We start from the raw sequence: 14,021 nt of genomic DNA, 5'->3' as shown, positions 1-14,021 counted from the left end.
AAATTAAGTTTTATATTTATAGTGCTTTAGAAAAAGATTCTTGTCTAGAATTCTAAAAGAAATAAAAATTAGAACTGCTACTTAACCCTTTAAAGTTTGTGCTAACATATATTACCCTCTGAAGTATTTAGGGAAGCCAAAGTATGAATGGTATGTTAGTGTTGAATAGGAGTAGCTCTTTCTGATTTTTTTTCAGGAATTGGAGTGAGACACTGTCTTAAATTGGGTGATAAATTAATTAGCATGAACTACTGTGGCATTCAGGTAAATTACTTCATCAAAGTAAATATGATACATGTAATGGTTACATAGCTTCCATGAAGTATTCCCTCTCCCTCCTCCTCCCATCCCTTCTTGCCCCAAACAAATAAGTAAAAAACCATAAACTTCATTTGGAACTACTGAACATAAAACCTGGATGTTAGAGAAAGCCTTGGATTTATAACAAGGAGACTGGTCTTCAGGGCTGGAACAGCCCAGAGCAGCAAGGTTGCAGGTGTGAAACCTGGCCTTGAACTCTTTCTATTTCTGAATCTGCTGCTTGGAAGTGTTTCTGTAACCTGGCACATAGTAGGGGAAATGGAAAGAAAAGCAGCTACATAGGCATATCAAAAAGCCATAAGGGCTCATAACACTTGCTTACAAAGCTATTGTTAACAGCTGAGCAGAACACACAGCTATGCTGTTACAAAATAGGTGCACCAATATTAGTTGTGAGGGGAAGATCAGGATGATTGCTGTTTGCCATGTACAATTTTAAGATAGTTTGTATTTCACCTTGCTGCAAGAATAGTTCCCGCAATTCTGTGTGATCTATCACAGCTTTTTCCACCTGATGGCTCTCAGTCGGATGAGTGCTATACAAAGTAAAAGTCTTTTTGGAGCTACTGTCAGTAAAGGTGAAGCTTTTTCTTAGGTTAATAGTGGGTATGTATAGGGTCCCAGTTTCCTATTTAGATAATCAACTTCTGCTTGGGAAGCTTTGGGTCCATAGAAGATACTTACATTCTTGGAGGTATCAAATAATTTTAGTCCACTTTTTATATACACAATGTACATTGTCTGGCCGTTGTTGTAGCTGTGAGTAATCTACTTGCTACAACCTACTTGCTCCACAGATAATCTGAAATCAAATTTAACTGTCATAATGTGGTAAACATATCCTAACTTTTATTTCTTTTCAAATGATGTATGTCAAATATTCATGGTTGCTGTGAGAATTGTCTTAGAATCATCGCCAGTGCTTGTCCACTTTCAGTATATGAAATATAGAGGCTGTACTGTTCAAAGTAAACACATCCACATGTACACACACATGCACACAGCAGGAGTCAGAGGTGTAGGGAAAGGGAATTTGAATAGACTTAAAATTGAAATTTGAATTTAAAGAAGGAATGGGGAGTTCAGGAGAAAGGGTCAGTCTTTCCTTGAGGCCTGGCATTATTAAAAATCTCTGATCTCCTGTAATAATCCTTCATCTCTCTAATTCTCTACCTTCTGCACACAGACATGCAAGGGCACATAATACTGTAAGAAGGCCAATTTGGCATGCTAAAAGCCATTAATCCTGGGCATGGAAGTCACTGACGTATCTTTGCTACATGCCAGCTGTGCCCTGGCCAGCCTCTGTTGGTTGAAAGTAAATGCTGTCACTCAGCACACAAGAGTGTAAGTGGAATGAAGACTTCAAGCTGTTCAGCTCTTCAGCCAGTTTGCTATGGACGAGAGTTGCATTTCACTGAATAAGGTGTTTCTCATATGGGGTGCTCTTGCTTCCCTTCACTGGTGACAAGGATAAGAGAGAAGAACTTGGAGGGGGGCGATGGTGAATTTTCTGAAAGGCTGATACACAAGTTAGAAAATATGATTCCTCTTCCTGTTTTGCTCCCACTCTGTCAATGTTTTTTAGTCCATCAGGAAAAAATGTATTTTTAGTCTTCCTTTAGCTTCTGGAAGTCTTTGTCCTATTTAGCTCTTCTTTTTCCCTTTTATTTTCTGTTCTCTTCTTTTGAAAATTGCATTTAATGCAAAGTGAATTACATTACTATCACTTCTTTCCTTCTCAGCTGTACTTGCAAATTGCTGAACCAACAAGGAGGTTGAAGGAGTACTTAGGGGATATCATGGAGAAGTAATAGTGGTGGGACTAGCTTGGCTAGGATTGCAGTCTCATCTAAGACTATTTGACTGTAGCCAAGCGAATTAGCCTCAGAGACCATGTTAGTGGGAATCTGCAAGCAAGAAGATGCATGATGCCTGGCAAGTTTGGTTATTCCACCGGGCGAGTGGGTTTCTGTTGTTCTGTAACGGGTGCAAATTCACTGATGACGAGCACATTCACTTCTTCTCTCTCCCTGGCCATCAACAGAGTTTGGTGCTGCCCATGTGCTTGCACAGCCTCCTTGATCCATCTCCACAGCCTCCCTTCCACAGTGCAGCTGAGTCTAGCCCTGAGGCCTTGCCAGACGTGTAAGAAAAAAAAAATGAAAAAAATTGCACTGGCAGACATCTAACCCTGGAGTATCAGGCATGGATAGTGGTAGAAGAATCCAGGCATGGGAGAAAACGACCTAACTACATTGAGGTAGCAAGTCTGTCATCCTAATCTGCCTTTTAAATCATGAGCTGGGAGATTAGGAGGTTCCTAAAGAAACGTGTCACCTGGATGTTCAGTTAAAACAGCTGATAAAACTTCCTTAAGGGCTCCTTAGCTTGTTTTCAGTCATCTTTTTAATAAGCCTGAGGCATCCTGCTTGCTTCATTCGTCCACTGAAGTCACTGTTATGGCAAAGGAGAGAGGTGAACAAAATGAGAAAGGAGGCACAGCCAAGTGTCAGCAGCATACCGAAAATGTTTGAGGGGCTTTCTTATGAGAGACTTGTCACATACACAGTGTGAGAGCGGTTAGTCTTTGTCATTATCCAAGTACCACCACAGGTTTTGGAATTATTGGTAAGAAACTTCTCCTTTTAATAAATCGTGGGAAGTAATTGCAAGTGAAGTAAGATAAATAGCAAGAGAAGAGGAGACAACAGCGTGGTATTATCTCTGTTTGACAGCTCAGGAAAAAGAGTATGTGAACACCTTACCTTTTTGGGGGTGGAAGGACCCTGACAGAGACATTTTCCAGCTGATCAATGGGTGAATTGCTAACACAACAGAAAAGAAAAGGATACATGGAAGAACATTTTCATGGCCTTTGGAGTTTTTGTTGCCGTTTAAGAAGTGCTGCTGAATTAGGGAACTTTTAGCCCTGATGATTGTACCCCTTCTTGATCTGCTTTGCTTTTTCACAGTTCTCATTGATCAGACTAGAGCTGCTCTGTTGGTAGGTTTCAATACAGGTCTGGACCATAGGTAAACGTTGCCTAGGAACTTAGGAAACTCAAAACACACAGTGCTACCAAAAAACTGTGAAAGCTCTGGGACAATCCATTTATTGTCAGAGTTTTCAGGAAGTAGCTTCAGTTCATCACTGCATTTTTCAGCCATGAAATTAATGTATGGCATCTCGCCAGCCTGGTAAGGCCGGAGGTTGTGTGCGGTTTCCTGCCAAGCAAGCTCTGGTTAAAAAAGTGAGTAATCTTTGAGTTTAGATACTGCTCTTGTTATCTTAATATACACAAATCAAAAGAGGAACCCCTCTGCATGCTTGTATCTGATTTCTGTTGTGTTTCAAAATTTAATTATGTGATATAAATTAACACCCCAGCCTTGTATCTGTGACTCTGTCTTGAACTGTTTTTCTGCAGTTTGAGGAATAAATTGGATTTCTTTGCCCACTTTAGTTTTAGTTTGCTCAGTGAAAGACTTACCTACAATTCCATGTGTCTTTGGGATTTTATTGATGTAATCTAAGCAATATTTCTCCTGAATTTTGAGAGAGGACCTGCAGTAAGGGAGATATTTATTGCAATAATTGCTTGCTATTACAGGTTAAATGTATGTCTAGAAAGATGCTTGTTTAAAGTTGAACTTTGCATTTTAGAAATAAGCAAAAAAGGAGGAGGGCAGGGGCATCCGCCCAACACCCCACTTGCCCCAAAATGACCTGCAAATGAGCACATTTCTTTCCCTTTCCTAGCCCCAACTCAGACACCCACCCTTCTGGCTACAATTCTTGAGTTGCATCAGCCAGTCTTGAGGCAAATTCTGTCTAGTGCAGCTTCCTCCTTTTTCTGACGTATCTGAATCATTATGGAGTTGGGAAAAACAATCTTCCTACAGAAAAACTACTTTGTGCCTAGGCTACACATGCTTGTACATGCACCCATTTGAAAAATATATCAGAGTTGGTCTTTAGGAAAAAAACGTAGTCAACGCTAATAGTTGTGTTAATTATTTTGTCTGAGAGAAGAAAATAGCTGGCGTAGATATATAATTCTTACTGCATGTGTTTTGAAAGATAGCATGGAACTGATGGATATGTGGGCTGGTGCTGTCCATTTGCTCCATGAAAGCTCTGTTGGTTTTAGGGTGTGTGAGTCTGTGATGTCTAAGCTTATGTAAGAACTAACTATATACTAAGGCAGTACTGCACTGTATAGGGTTTGCTACACAGTGAGGATAATGGATACTTTTTGATAATGAAATGTGGTAATATAAAGCTATTTTTCTGAGTGTTTACAGGAATCTGACCTCCAAAGTACCCATTATTCAGGAACAGTGAAATAACTCTCTTGCTTAGTTTTAGCATTCTCTATGATTATTTTTAATCAATAGATTGTTATTAGCTTGCTTTTACGTGTTTTCTCCTTAGTTTGGAAACTTATGTGTTTAAATAGCACAATTTCTGTAGTCTGAGTAATAAACAGTTCTGTTGACCAGTTTCAGTGGTGTGATAAACAAAAGTACACAGTTTGTTAATTTACTCAGAAACAGATAACGTCATTAATTCAGAAAGCTTTAAAAATTTGAAGAAGTAGAAGAGTTCCTGAGTTCACCTGGTGCTTGGCGGGATTACTGCAGGATGATTTGTACCATAAATAGTGAACAAAGGATGCAGCCTTGTATCTAGAAAAGGCCGTTCTTGACTGTGGAATCCTCTGATCACTCTGTCACATAAAGCTTTCTCCACTAGCGTTAACTTCTAGCTTTCCAGGAATGGCTGAGTACTTCCTATCGTGGGATCACTTTGTTTTATTAACTGTGTGAGACAACTTATCTTCAGTTATGTTTTTCATGCCTGTTTTCTGTGGATGCTGAAGCTCTAGCACAGGGAGCTAAGTTCTCACTTGGCAGAGGATATTTACAATACTCATATTTCTTCTCTATCCCTGATCTATGAGATTCCTATTAAAATGAACACATAGTACATACCCACAAATTAACATAAGAGCAAAGCTACTTTCTACTTGGTTAAACTTCTGTATTATTGTGGGAAGTTAGCTATTTATGGTGAATGAATGTTTGTTATCTCAGAGCTGGATGCAGCTGTGATGCTGATGGGGGAGGAGGGGTGGCTGCACAGCAGCACAGCTGCTGCTTCCCCATCTTGTGATGCAGAAAATGTCAGACTTGAAGGTGGTAATAGGGATTTTGCAGCATCTTTAATTTACTCTCCTCAGTAATCCTCCCCATCACCCCTTGTCTACAACAAGACCTGTGTGACTGTGTCAAAGTAGAATAAGACATGTCTTTTGTCCTCTTATTTTGCCACGATCTGTGTGTACGATGAGCACTTAAAACATATATGACAGTTCTGTTCTGCCCATTCTGTGTATCTCAATAGAAACTGTCATATGTTCCTCATTCACTCCAGAAACATTCACTTTCATAAAATGTTTTCATCCTCTGTCTACCCTCAAACTATAGACGTTGGTTGTAATGTTGATGTTAGATTAGTCTTTCTTTTAATAGTAAAGTATGTAATTCTTTAGTTTACTTAAGCTGAAGTTGGAAGAAAACTGTCACTCAAGCAAGTAACTGATAGTGTTAGCTCTCTGGTTTTCGTAGTTTTTTATTACAAATGTTTTTTCTTATTTAGAATTCTTGGAGTAAAGTAAGGATCTGGTTATTGACACTGCCAAAGTATTTCAGGTTTTTTCAACTTTGGATGCCAACAAAAAATATTCTTAGACTAGCCAGATGGAAAAAGGAGTAAAAAAGGCAACTGGGAGGCATGTCATGCTCAGTTAGGTGGAAGCTGAGTTCAGATTTCTGGTATGGAGGGTCTGAGAGCCTTTACTATCTGAGGCTCATCCAGACAAAAGGCAAAAAGGATTGAGGGTTACATATTTGCTAGAGAGAAGCTGGATGAGGTAAGTCTTAGTCTATATAGGTACTTTGTTACCTCGTGGGGATTTTTCATTATGAGAAAGGGTGACACGAGGTGGGGAAGGAGGAAGGATATTTGGGTTAAAAAACGAATGGTAAGTAGTACCAGCTAACCACAACCAGTAAATGCTTGAGATCAAGCTAAGCTGTCTTATTTTCTAGATAGGGCTGGTCTGAACTATGAACAACCGTAGAGGCAAAGCATGAGTATCTGTTGCAGAGGCACAGTGAAAGCTCTAAGGCTTGGATGAGTGTTGTGATTAGAACAGTGAAACAAGAAGATAATTTAGATGACAGTTTAAAAGGAGCCGAGCAGTCAAAAAATTTAAATAGTATGCAAAAGGTGGTGAGAATGTGAAACAAGTTTTAACTCCGAGAGTAAAATTGGATCTTACACCTATTTGCGTAGGATGAGGAGATGAATTGTAGAAGCAGCTTGGTGGCAGCTCTAGAAAGATGGCCAAGCTGAAGGCCAAAGGCACTCAGAGGCTTCCCACAAATATAAAGAAGAAAAGGTGAAGAGTTGATGGCTGGAGTGTTGACAAAAATTTGAGATGTCATACAGACTTACTGCTTTTATACTGAGAACCCTCATGCCCTTCATCTGTTCTGCCTTTCTTTGGCACCTAAAGATAAGAGTGTAATGGAAGAGAAAAGGGAGGGGGATTGACGTTTTTTAGGAAGAGAAAATGAAGGCACTAAGAACACCAAACTGTATGCTCAAAGGATTATATAAATTAACTTTAAAATAATTCACATATTCCCTATTTTATAGTGTAAGAGCTCATTAGAGTTCAAGTGGTAGAAAAGAAGAATAGGAAGTTTCTGGAGCTCCTCTTTGGAAGGACCTGTCAGTCCAATGTGGCAGTCAGCCTTGTCATAGAAGTGGGAAACCTGACAGTGCTGCTCACTGGAGAGCAATGTTGGAGGTAAAGAGGAGTGAGAGGAGAGAAACAGTAAAAATATTAGGGAGCTCCTGAACTCTGAGGTAAAATGAAAACCATAAAGCTGATTCAATTTCAGCAATGTCCTTAAACACCCTTTAACAAACAAACCATGTCAAAACTTTAAAGGCTTTTTAATCTCCAGCAGTTTAGGATCTTTACCTGCTCCGCAAAGCAAAATACAGGAAAAGGGTAGGGGGAAAAAAAGAGGAAATAGCTAGCAGTCAATATGCGTTACAAATTTTGAAGAACTGTTAAAAAGAACTTAGCTATGAAAATTGAGGTGGGATTTGTAATCAGCAGGATCAAGCAGAAATCTTCACAGGTAGGCCTGTTGCAAGGTGAATGCTTTGAATAATGTGAAGCCATCTAACTTGTCCTAAAAAAGTTCTCTGGTCATGGAGTTGTATGGCTTGGCAATGTTAATTTTTAAAACATCTTGTAGCATGCTGAAGAAGTTTGAAGAAACTGGAGGAATGCTAATATAGCAGCAGTGTTAGAAAGGTAAATACAAATCCTTGATCAGATATTTACACATGGGACAAATTTAAGAGGAATTGCAAATAATAACGATGGTAGTTATAGAGGAGTTGTGGTCATGTGCTAAGATGCACCCATTCAAACAAAATAATCTTGGTTGTCTTGAGAAATAAATTTACAGATTTTTGGAGGAAAAATGTAGCCTGTAGCTACAGAATGGAGGACTGCATCCTTAAAAACGGTGACTCTGCTAAGTCTCTTAGTCACAGTGGACAATTGGCTCATCATAAACTATTGATTTAAAACTGTGGCAAAAAAATGCCAGCCTTGGATGTACAGACAGGATTGATGAGTAGGAGTAAGTGGTGGAAAAAGTGGCACTCGTGGGACAAAAAATCATGAATTCAGATCTGATGTACGCTCTTCAGAAGGAACTCTGGGACACTGTAATAGGTTTATAAAGCAGGTGCATGATTCCAAAACTGCAAAAGCCCTTATAGTAAGAGATTTAGTGTTAAACTTATGAAGATCATTTAAATACCTCCACATGGCACAGAAACTGAATATGAGAGATACTGTAATTACTAGCAATGCATATTACATGGGTCACACCTGGAAATAAAGCCTAGCAAAGTGAAGGTACATGCATTAATCAGTGAGTATGTTATTAACAGCCAACAGATACTCCATTACCTTTATAATCCGCTGATGTCTTCACACAAAGGTTCTTTGGAAGATACAGTTTTGGCCCAACATGAGATGGGCATTAATCAAAAGCAGGTTATTAAGCTTAATAGAGATAACTAGGTACAATTCTATGGCTTCTGCCATGTACAGGATTTACTGTAATTTCTGAAGTTACCAGAACTTTTTGTCACCAACATACAAGGTGAAATCTTTGTACTGTTGAAATTAGAGCAATGACGCTCTATTTCAAAGACTTAGGTTTTGAGCATATATTGGTTTTAATCATGAAAATATTCTAGATGATCATTAGTCATCTGTTTTTGCAGTTATACAGAGTTGCCTTTTCCTGAATAAAGGTATTGTTTTACTTTATAAAAACAAATAATTGAAAGCATCAGAAATGTAAAGTATCTCTGAACATGTTTTTAGAGGGTGCTCACTTAATCCCATAGAATTTAGCAGGTGTTTTCCTGTTTAAGTGCCTGATTTGGTTTTAGTGTTCAAAACCTGATCCTATTCTTGAGAGTGCAATGCAGTATTGACTGTGAGAAAACACTGGCTCAGGAAGGAAGGGAAGGAAGAAGTAAAATTTCAGGAAAGATTTAACACAGCTTCACTTACGATAATGTCAGATGCAACTGCCTGTATACTGCAGTCTCCAATGTAGACTCTACTGTGCGTGACTGAAGTGTTTAGTATTTTTTTAACTTTTTCTATGTGCTCTAAGAAACGGTTCAACAGAAAAGCCTTTGCTTTCTCTAGGGAGGCGTGGTGAGTTGGTCATATAATATTAAAGAACAGATGAATATTCCTTCCTACTGCTGTTTTAGTAATGTTAAGTGAACGGTTAAGGTAGACATGGCCTTCTAATACGGTGTATGTAGTTTGATAGTCTGGATTGCATTAATACTACTACTTTGAAAAGAAGTCGTGAGGAATTTAAAGGACTTAAGTCTATTTAGTTTTAAGGAATTCAGTTTCTTTATAAAGTAGAATTGCAGTATTACTGTCTAATCTCTCAGATCTTTATCATTGTGACACATACGTCTGCAAATGAGATGTAATTAATTAGTTTTTACCTGACACTCCTACGGTTCTCATGTCATGTCATGTAAATGTGAGCGGCAGCATCGTGGCCTGGTTGAGCAGGATTGGGCTGGAGTGCGAGTGACTCACTTTCCCAGGTTAAAGTTCTCCTCCTCAGAGCCTATCATACTTTGTTACTACGGGCTAATTTAAATCCCTAAATTAGCAGCTGCTTTAGGGAGAAACTTCCAGATGATCACTTATCATTTCAGTGTTTTCAGTTGTATGTCATTTTAATCTCTAGGGAAGTTGTTCTCTGAGAGTTGCTGGGAGGTGGTGAGGCTGGGGAAGCAGGCGAGTGCTTTGTTAACAGAAGAAATTGCACTGGTGGAGGCAGTAATAAAGTTATGAGAAGGATTTTATCCAGTGAAGGTGGCTTTTCATTGTCCATGTTTCATCGTTGTTGCATTTTAATTAAGGACAAAATGATTTCTTTCATTTATTATTGCAAGAGCACTGCTTAGCTTGATGGAGTAGAATTAATCTCAGTTGTTCGCTGTGCAGATGCTAATTAATTTAAATTAGTAATATTGTACAGGACTTTGCCTCGTATAGTACAGTATAGAGGAGATACAGCTTGTCAAGCAAGCACAATATTTTAACAGCTATTGATCATATTATTATGATGCTGTGTTAGGACTTGGTGGTTCATTTTTTCCCCAAAGCTTTTGGCCCTGAAGGAGCAGAACTCTTTATTAAGACTGTGGGGTCAACGGTATCTAATCCACACTAGAGGAACTTTTGTGATGTTGTTATTTAGCAGGGCTGTGGGCTGTGTTCATGAGCACCAGTAGGAATAGGATAGACAGAGGAGAAAAGGAAAGGATGCAGGGAGCCTTGTAAAGGGTGGTTGGAAATGACCCTTTTTACTGTTAAATATTAATATTCTGAAAACAGCCACAGGCCCCATTTGAGACTGCGGATTAGCTTTGCTGGACACTTTAATGTTTGCAATCATCCTCATTTCATACACCTCCTTTAGGATTTATAAAATGTACAGCTGATGTTTAAATAAAAATTTAAAAGGGAGAAGCTCTGTGGGTGTAGGTTAGCTTTTCAGTGAAGAATGTGCTATTTGGCTAGATGCGTCAGCATGGTCTGCAGTGAGGGTTGTGACACATTGGTAACTTTTTCTTACTGTCCGTGGGATAGGAATGGTGTTCCTTTAATGTTTTCTTAAGCAGTCATATCTGAATGTGTTATCTCCTAAGTCATATTCTAAAAGTAGCTTATGAAAACGAATAGTAGACCAGAATACAATGAGTTCTCTTAAAAGTAACACCATTAAAAAGGAGTAATAAAAGTAATGTTCTTGGGTGTTGTGCATTTGTTAGAGATCTCCTGCTTATTCTGACCTTTCTAAATTTCATTGTTTCATGTTTGATAGTACTGTGCTTATGGTACTTAAGAGCAATCTTTTCCTCAAATGTGTATTAAGTTATTTTTAGAGACTATGTTTTTAGAGAGACACGCAAATGTGTATAGCCTGAGCTATTTTGTTATCTGAAGTGATGCATTTGTCTAAAAATAACCGCCCAAAATCTAGCATTTCAACCACATAAAACACATGACGAGAAGGGGACTGGGAAAAGGTTGTGTTGTGAAGATAGCCTGGTGATAATGATGGGGGAAATTGTGCAATGGTACCTTTTGGGGAAACGCTGGGGGATTGCTTGTCCTCCAAAATATCCTGTGAAGATGGGACAGTAAGGTTTTTTCTCGGATATATTTCAGGATATTGTTACCAAAGCAGCTTCTTTGGCTCGTGAGAAGGTTCCTTTAGTATCCTTCTGACTTGTGCTCTCTTTTCTAGCTGACAGTCACAGCTCTCCCAGAGAAGACACCCCAACTGGGAGCATGGATTCTCTTTCTTCCCAGTCTCCGACACCTGCCTTCTCTAGTAGCCCCCCCGGGCTCCTGGATGGAAATCACCTTGTTACGAACAGTGGAGATCTTGCAGGCTGGACAACAAATCTGTAAGTAACCTGAATATTAAGTAATGATTTTTCCACTAGTATGGTTGTTCACATGAAACACATTTCCCTTTTCAGTTTCACCAAACTGAAATGAGTTTTAGAAATTACATATAGTTAGTTTTGTTTTCTTCTGCTACAAAAAGGTATGTGTTTATATGTTGTGGTGGAGTTTAGAGGCTACTTTAATGTTTGTAGGAAAGAAATGTTCTACAGAAACCTAGTGCATTTTACTTTAACCTGTTTCAAAATTTTAAATGTTTTTTATTCAGGCAATGAATATGTAAGTTATTCTCTGTATGATGTATCACCCTAGTTTTATTTCAAGACTACCTTAAGCTACGCTTAGATGCAGGGCTATTAAGATTTAGTGCCAAATTTTGGGTTTGGATAAATACACTGTAATAATGAGTGTGTGCTCAGATGCTGTTGTCTAAGAACATTTTCGTTGTTAACCTCTTATTAACAAATTAAATGCCTGTTTTCCAGTGAAAGTGCAGTCTGTCACTTTCAGTAGACTGTAGATGTTCAGTTTTTGAGCGTGACTTCAGTTTAACAAAAATGGACATTGCAATGTTAGTCCTATCTCTGTGATACATATTCAGGTTTGATACATAAAAAGCTGAACATAACTTGTTTTTTAAATCAGAAGTTGAACTTGAATTCTCTGGTTTGCTATTCATACAAACTTTAACATATCAAGACAAAGTTTTCCAGTCTTCAGTGCCAAGAAGATGGAAGGAGCAGGTCTGGAGAAAAGATTTGTTACAAATATTTTTCATAATGGTGTTCTGAGTAGCCTGTTCTGCTGATGAAGCAAGTGTGTAAAATATATGTGTAGGTGTATGTAACATGTGAGAATATATAGATAGCCATACGATGGGTTTATATTTCTGTATGCACACACAAATAATTAACTGCTGATTAGAGTACTTATTAGTTAGAACAATATTTTCTCAGACATACTGAAAGAATTCCAGATTTATAGGTATTTTATATACAGTTTCTGCAGTAGAGGACTGAAGTTACTCTTTCCTTATCCTCTTGTACTGTCCACTAGTAGTGGGTAGGATTAACAGTAAGTTGTATTTGATGAAAAGAGGTGCATGTGTGGAAAACATGCTGTAGATGGTATAAAACTGGAATGTCTGTGAAAGCAAGTATAGCTATTAAGGAACATTGATAATATCACTTCAGAGAATAAAAGAAGGAAGAGTTGGTTTTATCCAGAGGGTTCAGGAACTTAAGGTGTTTGAAGGAACATTGTATTTTTTGCATTTGTTAATTTTCATCAAAACCTGTACTGTACTGCTGTTTTGGAAACTTTGATAGCTTGAGGTTTTGTGCTCAGTTGGAAATAGTACTTAAAGAGTTCTGTTTGGAAGGAGAAGAAACAAGTGCATGGTATGTGCATCTAGATTATTTGACAAAAGCAGTTTCTTCTGCTCACCTGTCTGTGCAGCTTGCTTAAGAACTCCCTCTGTAACAAGCCTGGACGTTGACAGAGAGTAGTCTGTGAATGGCACATTCTTTCTTTCCTCTACTTTCTCACCCCAAATTGGCTTCTCTTCCTTAGCTCTGATGACTCAGAGGGCCTTGTCTTAACAAAAAACCCAAACAAACCACAAAACAAAATCCAAAACAGCCCCACTGTATTAATGGCAGAGGTAGATCTTAGCAGCAGAGAATGTACTTGGTGGACTTCAGGAGTCATCATGGGGTTCCATGGGCAGGGAAATGCAGCGGCTGACTTGTCATTGTGTCACTGTGGTGGCTCCCACAGCTCCAGGAAATGTAGCACTGGCTGTTGAACTCTGCTTTGGTCGTAGACTATTCTCATAAATTGGACTCTCCCAGAATTAGGTGGAGAACGATTCTTTCTGTTTGTGCAGGATTTCAAAATGTTTTGCATTTTGTGCCAAATTGGAACCAAAACAATTCTTAAAAGTCTCAGTATCCTCTCTAAAATGGTATTGCAGGTCTTCACTGAGCTACAGTAAATACCACACTGAGTCTAGAGGAGATGGAAATACAAGAGGATCCGGTTTCTCAAGTTTCTGCTGATGTTTATAACACATGGGTCTTGTAAGAGATCGATTGCTATGGAGTTATGTAGTCAACAAGGTGATGGTGACTTCTTTGTGGTAGAAGAGTTGTTTCCTGGGGGAGGGATGTTGCATTGTGGGTCAAGATATGTCAGATATTTCAAGGTTGGTTTATATCAGTTGTTTGCTTTAAGCAAGAACATGTGATGGATAGCAAGAATACTTTTTGTGGTATTTGTTTTCAAGAAAGGAAAAGCTTGTTTTTTCCTGACTGATAGCCTTTGTCACCATGATGGTTCCTGGCAGAGTTGTTTGTGATGCGTGCCCCTTCCTTGTCCCACCTTTAAAAACAAAAGGAGCTACAGCTTCCAGCATGGCGAGAGGAGCACCCAATGAAGCCAAATACACTCTTACCTCCTGGCTGACACTAGGAGGGGACTGCATGGCCTGAGTGGTGAAAGAAGCTAAGAGAGGAAGGGCTATACCACCGATTTGAAATGTCTCACAAAGCCCTGACTGCTCAATTGTCA

General features: G+C 38.8%; 1 protein-coding gene across 4 annotated transcripts in view; it reads left to right on the top strand.

The window, feature by feature from the left end:
• The window catches only part of ARHGAP10 (Rho GTPase activating protein 10), a 152,595-nt gene that overhangs the window by 116,483 nt on the left and 22,091 nt on the right, over positions 1 to 14,021 (top strand). For all 4 annotated transcript variants that reach the window (XM_074867495.1, XM_074867496.1, XM_074867494.1 and 1 more), the window contains one exon: positions 11,287 to 11,449. In XM_074867495.1, the coding sequence (XP_074723596.1) occupies positions 11,287 to 11,449 (163 nt within the window). The remainder of the gene's footprint in view (positions 1 to 11,286; positions 11,450 to 14,021) is intronic.

The sequence above is a fragment of the Strix uralensis genome, chromosome 4 (genome assembly GCF_047716275.1).
Source record: "Strix uralensis isolate ZFMK-TIS-50842 chromosome 4, bStrUra1, whole genome shotgun sequence".
Classification (NCBI taxonomy): Eukaryota; Metazoa; Chordata; class Aves; order Strigiformes; family Strigidae; genus Strix; species Strix uralensis.
Note: the sequence above shows the minus strand (reverse complement) of the source record. Positions and strands in the feature narration are given on the sequence as shown.